This window comes from Scomber japonicus, chromosome 9, assembly GCF_027409825.1.
Source record: "Scomber japonicus isolate fScoJap1 chromosome 9, fScoJap1.pri, whole genome shotgun sequence".
Taxonomy (NCBI): domain Eukaryota; kingdom Metazoa; phylum Chordata; class Actinopteri; order Scombriformes; family Scombridae; genus Scomber; species Scomber japonicus.
The window spans coordinates 22,777,589-22,788,028 of NC_070586.1; the positions used below are offsets into that span (position 1 = coordinate 22,777,589).

At 44.3% G+C, this 10,440-nt stretch overlaps 1 protein-coding gene across 1 annotated transcript; it reads right to left on the reverse strand.

Moving 5' to 3' along the window:
• Positions 1 to 55: 55 nt before the first annotated feature.
• dnajb5 (DnaJ heat shock protein family (Hsp40) member B5) lies at positions 56 to 7,036 on the reverse strand. The gene is made up of 4 exons (XM_053325318.1): positions 7,002 to 7,036; positions 5,913 to 6,201; positions 4,386 to 5,047; positions 56 to 289 (listed from the first exon to the last, which is right to left on the reverse strand). The coding sequence occupies exons 2-4, from the start codon at positions 6,139 to 6,141 to the stop codon at positions 56 to 58; spliced, it is 1,125 nt and encodes a 374-aa protein (XP_053181293.1). The 5' UTR covers positions 6,142 to 6,201; positions 7,002 to 7,036.
• Between the last annotated feature and the right edge of the window lie 3,404 nt (positions 7,037 to 10,440).

Genomic DNA, 10,440 nt, shown 5'->3' on the forward strand with positions numbered 1-10,440 from the left:
GGTTTTCTGGTTTGGGGCCTTTAATTAGTCTGAAGTGTGTGGTTGTAGAGTCTTTCTATGACTGGGGGAGGTGTTGTCTGATAATCTCTCTGGACTGAGGGGGGATCCTGTCGGGGAAACGGACTGAAAACTCCACAATGAGGTCACCGCGCTGTGATGGGTTCTTGGGGAAAGGCAGGCCCTCCCCTCTGAGTCGCTTCACTGTCCCTGGCTTGATGATATCGTGACAGGGGAGCGAGATGATGCGGTTTTCCAGTGTGGGAATGCTAACTGTGCAGCCACACAACGCCTGGAGAGGAGAGGAAAGGAAAAGAGATTGAGGGGGTTAATATCCTTAGAAGGAATGAAATGCCAAAGCCATGAATATATTGATGACTTCATGTTTCCATGAACAAAAAACTTTAGTTTATCTTCCCCCAGTACGTCATCCTAATAAGTCAAACCTCCAAGTGTTTTCTGTGTGTGTTCATCGTGTGTGTGTGTGTGTGTGTGTGTGTGTGTGTGTGTGTGTATTAAAAGACAGGAAAGAGATCTTACTGACAAATCGTTTTAGTATTGACTACAGTGCTGTGGGGTCCACAGAACAGCACTGGAACAAGAACATTAGGAAAACAGGACTTGGCAGTGGAAAAGTTTTCCGGTCTTTGTGTGTTGTGTATGTGTGTGTGTAACTGTGTCAGTGTTGGAGGGGCTACACATTGCACAGGGGACTAATTTTAGCAGCGGTCCTAGCCGGGGCTAATGAAGTGAGGCAGGAATCGGCTGAGCTCGTAAATAGTTGGAGGGCTTGTCAGATGGGCTGGCAGGATGGGGAGAGAACACACACACACACACACACACACACACACTAAGCCTCACCTCCTTATCACAATGCCTGATGAAGCCAGTCATAGCGTAGAGAGCTCTAAACTAAACACAGAGACCTGTGGTTATCACGACTTCACAGGCTTTCCAGTGAGCATCACTCACCAGATTTGCAATGAATAGAAAGAACTATTCTAAACCACAACTCTGTGAATGAACATCGTGATGAATAAAAACCAATGCTTTCCAAAGCAACTGTTAAAAATGATTTACAAAACAAAAAGAGGTCAGTGAATAAATACATAAAGCCGTGGAGACAGAAAGATGGAAAGCCGTTTTAGATGATAGCTGAACTAATTAAAAAAAAAAAAAGATTTGGAATACATTTTTAATTTGGAAAATATATCCTCATATTGAGTCTTTAAACCTAAACACCACATATTGAGAGAACCCCATAAAAGGAAGTGAGCAGATAAGTTAGCTAAAAGTATTTGATAAATGATTGATAGCTATAATGAATGGATAAACAGTTGAAATAGTAACACAAATCTCTCTAGAAACCTGCACGTCAGCCCCTTTTTGCTCATTTTCTGCTATACTTATATAAAGGTACAAAAGTTTGGGAGTTTTCGTTAGCTTTTGTTGCTCACTGAGTCCTTGGAACTACTAAGCCAGTTTAAAAAACCCAACAAATGATGTGCTAAACATGTGTGAGCTGTACCATAAATCTCTCAAAAGAAACTGGTTAAAATGAGAATGCTCCATCTAGGAATTAATTAATTAATGTCCAGTACCTATGCTTTAATGTATTAAATTCAATGAAAATCAATTTCATTAAAACTTTAGGACTCAAGATAACCTTTTAGATGTTATGGGGTTCAGGTCTCTCTCTAAGATCTTCCCAAAACAAACCAACTCTCAGCATCACTGGGAACAGGCTGTGATGTAATAAGCTATGATGTAATCGTGATTTTGGGTGTATTGCACATGCTTAACCTCTGACACCTAGTCCATGTCATTATGTGGTCAATGTTGTATTAAGACATTTGGGGGATTTTCATGTCTCGTCTGGTGGGTTTTTTAACAAACAGGGATGGACATGTGGACACGTGAAGTTCAGTCAGGCAGAGCAGCTGCTTCAGTTTTCCAGTCATGACATCAGTCTCCTTTTACCCACTACATACTGTACATTAGGGGGTGATTTAGCCTATGACTGTGATGGGGACTACTGGCTCATCCTCTTGTTATGAGCAGTTCCATTCAGTAACACAAGTCTTTACACACAGAGACTGGTTGCCATGACGCTCGACACACACTGCCAGCTGATCTGAGGACCCACTGATTGCATAAACCTCATCTCAGACGACACAGCTTTAGAAACCAACACAGACACATGTATACTTTGACTTAGCTTTACATGTATTCCCTAACATAAATCACATTTGTTGCACGTCTAACCTTTATAGTTATGTTAGTACTTAGGTGTCTTCAAAAACCAGAGTCCTCACAAGACTGTCCTGTCATTTTTGTCCCCAACAGATAGAGCAATACACATACCCTTCATACATATGTTCCTGAATACTGGTTACTACTGCTGTATTTAAATGCACTGACAGGATTAAAACACAAAGGCACATACACTCTTCCTGAAGAGTGTTTTGCCTTTCTAAATCATATCAGAGGTGGAGCAGTTCCAATTTTTAGAATTTAGACAATCCTTTAGAGCCCAACAGCTACAGTTAGCACCTATGTGCATTTGGATGTGGGTTTTGCTGCTCAGCTGAGTGCAAAGTGACAGGAGATAGAGATGCAGTGGCACAGAATACTAATGATAGCAGAGGCATCATTATTGCCAGAGAAAGGTGGCCTATAGAACCATGTGTGGGCCAGAGTCAGAGAAAACACTATCAAAAGCATGCTAAGCTCTCCAACTTTTTCAGGCCGCTGTCATGGTGAAGTGAGGGCAGTGAAGCTGCAACAGTTTACAGAGTGGCACTAAACAAGCTGCTCACCTGGACATGCATGCTTCAGGCAGAAAACTAAATTGAGCAATCAAATACTAGGAGAATCATACAGCAGTCAAAACGTGACCAAAATAACTTATCTGTTTAAGAAAAAAAACCCTCTTCTGTTTTTGTGTGTGAGCACTTTCACTTCACTTGAGTTTTCTTGCAAATGGAAACCATCATTTTGCTGGTTAGGATCTATATAACCTACTGGTGCAACATCTGCCATGTGGCAGGTTATTTGGCGTGCAGCGTGTAGCTGGTGCTGTGTTTTTCACTGCAGCATTTAGCATCACATCTTCGGGGAAACAGAGCAGAGCGGAGCAGTGGAATATGAGCTCTTATTTGCTTTGGATACTGAATCATCTGACCCACTTCCCTGATATTCCCCGGATACCCCCCCACCCCCATCCACATCTCCCTCTTTTCACCCCCATCCCTCCTTTAGCTGCATCAGACTTAAGTCTCTTATCTTGCTGCTGTATGAGCTGAGGACTTAGCTGTGGGAGTTGTGCAGTGCAAACTTAATCAGAGTGCAGGTTTGATCGAGTACCATCTCCTGCTTAATGTGACTCAACAATCTCTAATGTGGTCTCATTAACCAGGCTTTCTTCATAGTCGTGCTGTTTCCCAGTGCACCACTTCTGTAGTTATTCATGAGAGTTAGAGTTGCTTTCAGAGGAAAACTGGCACAAACAACTCCCCTGACACCTCAGAGTCTTTGAGAACACCTGCCATTAAGCTAACCATGAGGAGTGCAGGCCAGTAAGTGGCAGCGCGATTAGAAACATTAAAGCTTATGTAATTCACAGACAGATCAGAGTTGTGCTGTACTCGTTGCCCTCATAGGAGCGGCTAATTAAATGTTCTGCCAGTCACAGTAATAGAAACTTGGATTGTCATCACAATTCATCTGTGTGTGTGTTTGCAGATACACTTGAAGATGCAAGTGTGTGTGTGCATGTGAGCATGTTTATGTGTAGCTTTATGTGTCTACCTGCATGCATGTTTGTGCAAAGCAGACAGATCAAGAGGAGGATGATGACTTTATACCAGTCACACAAGGACTCCACATTCTTGCTGCTTCTCTGACACCGCAGTGACAGAGACTCTGTTCCATACTGATTCTGCCCTCCAGTAACACACACACACACACACACACACACACACACACACACACACACACACACACACACACACAAACACACAAACACACACACACACACAGTCACTCTTCAATATGTTTTATATGACCACCCATCCAGAACATAATTCTAACCTTAAATTACAGTCACACCTCTCTGCCAGCACACACCCAGTTTTTGCCCAGGTTGGAGTGAAAAGAATGATGAAGAGAAAGGGAATGAAAAATATCCCATTTTTGGATATTCATCCAAGACATTGCAGCTCCATGAATTCCCAGTTTGCTCCACTGGGAATCAAAGCCTCCAACCTCAGCATTGTTATCTATTCATCTACATGTAGAGCTATGACAAAGAGAAAAGACAGATAGATAGAAAAGCAGATTGTAAGACAGAAGAAAGAGAGAGGTGAGATGGAACAGGGCAGACGCACCTCTTTCAGACTGATCTTGCAGTTATAAATTATATTGGAACCGTCTCTCTTGAAGTGGGGGTGCCCTTTATCCTTAAGCACGAAGGCTATGTCAGCAGGAATGTTCTCAGGGGTCTCGTCCCCCTCCTTTGGGAAGGTGATCTTGGTCCCCTCCTTCCAGCCCTTCTTGATGATAATGTTGAGGATCTTGTCCTCTGTCCTCATGCTCCTCCCATCCGGGTTCAGCCTGCGGCGGGTGATCTTCATGCGCTTTGTGCAGCCGTGGAAGATCTCCTCCAGCGAGACCTTCAGCTCATGGACCACAGGAGGGTCCTGGTGCTTTCGACCAGTCCCCAGACGCTCAGATGGCGCACCCCTCCTCCTGCGGCCTTCCCCAGGGAAGCCATTGTTCATCCCCCCTGGAAAGCCAAACTGTCTCCCGAAATGAGCAAAGGGGTCATCCTCATCCACGTCCATGTCCTGCTCTGTGTCGTTGCTGTGGTCATTGTGGAAGGAAAAGCCGTTAGAGCGGCTGTGACTGCGGTTGGAGCCAAAGAACATGTCGAAAGGGTTGGAGCCGCCAAAGAAGGAGGCAAAAGTGGCATGGGGATCTCCATGGAAGGTGTAGTGGTATGTCGAGCTGCCGGGAGCACCTGAAGAGCTGCTGCCTCCTGTCTTCAAACCTGAGAGAGAAAGAGAAAAAAAGAGAAAGAGGAACGTGAAACCTCACATGCACACACTCAAACACCCACCAGCTGAAAACAAACATTTATATGAACTCCAGACACAGGACCGTGTTCAGAAAAGACCGAGTGTGGGTAACAGCAGAGAGGAGAGTGGAGCCCACGTGGGCGGGAAAAATCCCACAGCATCACTGATCTTCCAACAATGCTGGAGGTGGAGGAACTCATGAAATACCAGGTCACTCCATCCAACACATACACACACACTCACAAAAACACACACTAATACCCACACATCTATCTTAACAGAGACACATGCACAAAACACCCACAAATGCAAACTACAGCTACAGTCGCTGCTATTCATATCTCAACCACGTAATGATCTTAAGCCATCTGTCTGTCAGCTAACACTCACACTCTCTCTCACACACACACACACACACACACACACACACACACACACACACACACACACACACACACACGCACACACACACACACACACAAACACGTCACTAGAGGTGGACTGAAAGGAATCAGAGCTGGCTGCTATTGACACTACACATAACAATACACACACACACACTCATGTACCTGCACATAAACAGAAATATGACAACATGGAGGACACGCAGCATTATTACTTCAGCGGCCGAAGTCCACCAAAGTCCTCCACTGTGATTTCAGATGCTGAGTCTGTTCCTGAGCTATTTCAACAACATCTAAATCCATCATAACACTTCACATAACAAGGCTTCACTGACAGCGCTGAAGCCTGCACCCTCTGACCTGTTTTCACTCAGTGATCCTGTTCATTATACCAACACAGACAGACAAATAATGTGATGGTCAGACTTCTCACCTTCCTCTCCCAGCTGGTCATAGACAACCCTCTTCTTGGGGTCACTGAGGACCTCGTAGGCCTCTGCGATCTCCTTGAACTTCTCCTCTGCGTTGGGATCCTTGTTCTTGTCAGGGTGGAAGCGCAGTGCCATGCGCCGGTATGCCTTCTTAATTTCCTCCTCGTTGGAGCCCTTGGGAATACCCAGGGTCTTGTAGTAGTCCTTCCCCATGGCAGCACACACACACATACACTCTCAGGATTGGGACCCCCCCTCTCTTCCTTCCACTCAGGCTCGTGGTTGGATTCACTGGTGAGAGATGCAGAGTTATGCTGTTATATGTGGTCTTATAATACTCATCAGAGGCAGATGCTTACCGGTGCAAGAGAATATGTCCTGGCAGAGGTGTATGGTGCTCTAAAGTGCTGTTTATTCAGTAACAACTGGGAGAGAGGACACAGAGTACTGGTTTTACTAACTGTTGCTATGGGGATGCAGTTGCCATGTTGATGTGGTCAGGTAGAGTACAGAGGAATCCCCTTCAACTGCTTTATCAAAGGGCTTCTCCCTACAAGCTCATCCTACAGCAGGTATGGATCATACCTGGAGTCATTTATTGCATTTTTTAAATGTTGTGATTTTGGGCTGTAGCTATTTAATGACTTGGCATGGCTTTACTGTGTTAAATCAGCTGGGCAGAGCCACACAACCTGTCAGACAGCACAGAGCCGTTCACTGAAACATTGCGGTGCCTCTATACAAGACACAATGAGCCTCTGTTTGACCAAGAGAGCAAAAAAAAAAAAAAAAAAGCGAAAAGAAAGCCAGCCTTAATTTACATTATAATATGGTGCTTACATGCTTCTACTACAGACAAAGACATACCGATACAGCCAAAAAAAATCCTGCTGCTCGACCATTTTTTTGCGACTGTGAGGCTACCGACCCATAAACCTTTTCATATTAGCTCTCAATAAGAAAATGAAATATTACTGCCCGGGTTCAAAAGCACACCAGAAGCTCGGTCTACGAGGCTATATATAATACCAATAAGAAATAAGAAATATGGAATATGGAAATAAATGAAAATTGATGAAAGAAATTCCTACCAGTGCACAGCAATTTATGGGGAAAATCAGATCACCATGGCCCAGCTCTCTTATTCTTTCTGTCTTTCCTTCAGCCTGTTATCTGCCTGCCGCTCCGGCACTGCTGTGCTGGGTCCTTATAAATTGACGTCAGGACGCCGGGAGGATCACAGGCTCTGAAATAGTCTGTGACCAAACGCTGAGGTGCAATCTGACGTTTCACTGGAAAACCTCGGACAACTGCCCGTACAGCCATAAACCTAAGTGTCACCTCCACAGTCCATCCATCACATCTCCTCAGCTGGTACTAATAACTAATATCGGGATTTGGAAAGAAAGACTCAAGAAGTTCGCTTTCATTACCATACCCATATTTAGGCTACAATTAATACATTTCGATTATGGCTTTGAAGAAGAAGAAGTTATAACTTCAAAGTCTTGATGCATCTTAAGTCAACTCCTCCATCTATTATCATGTTAATTCAATGGTCCAGTCGTCAGTCCACTTGTAAAATCTGCACTAATTAAGAGATTTTTGTTTAAAAATGCATAAAAACATGTGTTCCGTTACCTTGTCTGCCTTCTGGGTCCGACCCTGTCGGTGTCTGAAAAGACGTTTTCAGTGTGGGGAGCAAAGCCCAGCCCTCAGCCAGCAGCCAGCAGGACTCTTTGTTCAAGATCTGCTCACAAACACACTCAGACTATATGTACAAAGTAAATTGGTTTGAGGAATTTGAAAAAGAAAGTGACCACAGTGCCATAATATACTTAAGATCTCCCCCTTTTGGAAGATAGAGGCATGTGAGAGGTTTGAGGCTGCTGTGTGTTTCACTGTGCAAGAAAACCAAGTCATATTTGGGGAGAGAGAGAGAGATAGAGAGAAAGAGAGAGGGAGAGAGAGAGAGAGAGAGAGAGAGAGAGAGAGAGAGAGAGAGAGAGAGAGAGAGTCTTGATAGCTGACAGAACAATCACCTGATATAAGTGAGTATGTGTATGTGTGTGTGTGTGTCTTTGTAGTCGTGCCTGGGTTGAGTTGGTATAAACACTGCTGATTCATGTGATGACTCCTTGCACACACACACACACACACACACATCCCTGATCCTCCCTCTATCTTTGTGTAGACTGAAAATGTATTTACAGTCACATCCTACTTCCGAAGCTCCCAAACCCCCTCAAATTCACCCCCAGTTTCAGCCTTGCCCTAACATAAACTCCAAATTTACACCGTTCCCTTCAAAATAACCCACCCTATACTCGTCACCCTGACCTTTAGGCTATTTTAAAGTCTTGGCTATAGGCTTCAACTCAACTATAATTCAAGTCAAGCTATGTCAACTCTATTTGTATAGCCTAATATCACAAATAACACATTTACCTCAGGTGGCTTGATGACCTGTACAGCAATACAACATCCTCTGACTCTCCTTTTGAATAGGGGGACAAACCCCCTGAAGAGCAACAGAGGGGGGATCCCTCTCACAGGACAAACAGATGTGCAGTAGATGTTGTGTGTAGACAATAGACCAAGAAAGCAGAAATATTCAAACACTGGCCCTAAAATGAAACACAGACACTCTGGGATGCAGATATAATGGTTGCTTAGAGGTTTAAGGCATTGATCATGTATCACTCCTGAGTACAGTTTGTTGGGGACCTTTGTTTCATGTCATTCCCAGTTTCTCTTTCCTCTCATTTCCATCAGTTTCTTACAGTCATTTCTCTTATAATAATAAAAATACTTTAGTCACATCCTATTTTATACATTTTATCCCAATTTAAGACTTTAATAACTCTAAACCCTCACAGTTCCCCAAAATAAACCAGTCTAACCTTAACCCTGACCTCTATTTTAATGCCTAATACAACCCCTCACCTCAGTAGCCCCGACCTCAAATTCAGTGTTGCTGTGAGAATTCTGAGCCCACAATTGAGATATAAACCAACACTGGTTAAATAAATCGAATTCTCTCTCTCTCTCTCTCTCTCACACACACACTCTCACACACACACAGTATATTCTGAAGGCCACACATTCATCTTTGACTTCACTGTTCAGAGTCTACTGCAGATCTGCAGATCAACAAGCAACCTAGCTAGTTTTCTAAAAAATCACATATTACACCACCGATGGAAGTCTGACTCATTATCGAAGATAGTTATCGTTAAGTGCACAGGAAGGTACACTCAGCGGGGTAAAGAGCTTGTGCTCTGCTGGTTCAATGCAAGCGAGAAAGAGACAGAGAATAAAGGCTCATTTAAGCTTGAGTCATCACTCCCCTCCGGACTGGCGAGGAGGTGCGAGAGAAGTGGGTGTCTCGACGGAGGAGTCTGTCTGACACATGCAAACATGTACACTGGCTCCCTCACACACGCATGTAAAGCACTGACTCACACACATACACTAAACATTCAAAACAATGCAATCATGTAGAGAATTCACTATGTTGCACGGCTGTTGAGGGGAACGGAGAGAGGCATTCCTATACGTCCAGCTGAGTGTGTGTTATGGCAGCAGGGAGGGACTTAGGGCCTGTGCAGCTGTCCCACAAGAGCAACTGGTCAGCCATGGAGTGTTATTCATGCAGGGGCTCGCTGATCAGCCTGTTACAGATACTACACCATGTTGAAATTGACTGCAATGTACTGACAGAAACATCTGGTGAAAATTGGATCTGAATTCTGCATCTGTCTGTGCCAAGTTTTCTTACTCATATTGTCCGGGGTTCTTGTACAATTCAGATAATACAGCCACACTGCTGCGGTAGTTCACTTCATACTGTCTGTTTCTGGACTGGGGGTAGTTTGTGTGTTTGTTTTACTGTTTGCCTTCATCCTAATTGCCAGTGATGACTGATGGGAGTTGATCCACGTGCTTCTTTCATGCTGTGTGTACACTGAAACAGTCTAGGAACAACAATCCCTGACCTGATGCTGGGTTTCCATGGTGACACGAGAAACTGCCAGACAGTGATATGTCTGCCAGGAACTCTCCAGACTCAGCAATAGGTCCTCTGTGCACATGCGGCTGAGAACATGGGATGAGTTAAACAAGAGGGAAATGTTTGTCACATAAATATCGGCTGCTTCAGCATGCTCTGCCACCTGAGCTGAAAGACATGAGGACAGCAGGCCGATTAGATGGAGAGAGACGGCTGACAATTTGTTCAAAGAATACACCAGAGGCCATTTATGAGTATGAAGAGGAGGCAGCAATGAGTGTCGGTAAGCATCTCCCACCTCCCCTCCTCCTTCTCCCTCTCACAGCCTCAGAACACCCAGTCCTCTCCACCTCCTCGCTCACTTTCTACCCTTCCTGTAACCATAGAGACCACTGTTGCCTGAAGATAGGTTTTCTCCCAGACATGCAGTGGTGTCAAATGAGGATTCTGGATGTATGTGTAAGCATACACACATCAAAGCACACGTCCCAATTTATAGACTAGCTCCTTTGTAAGAG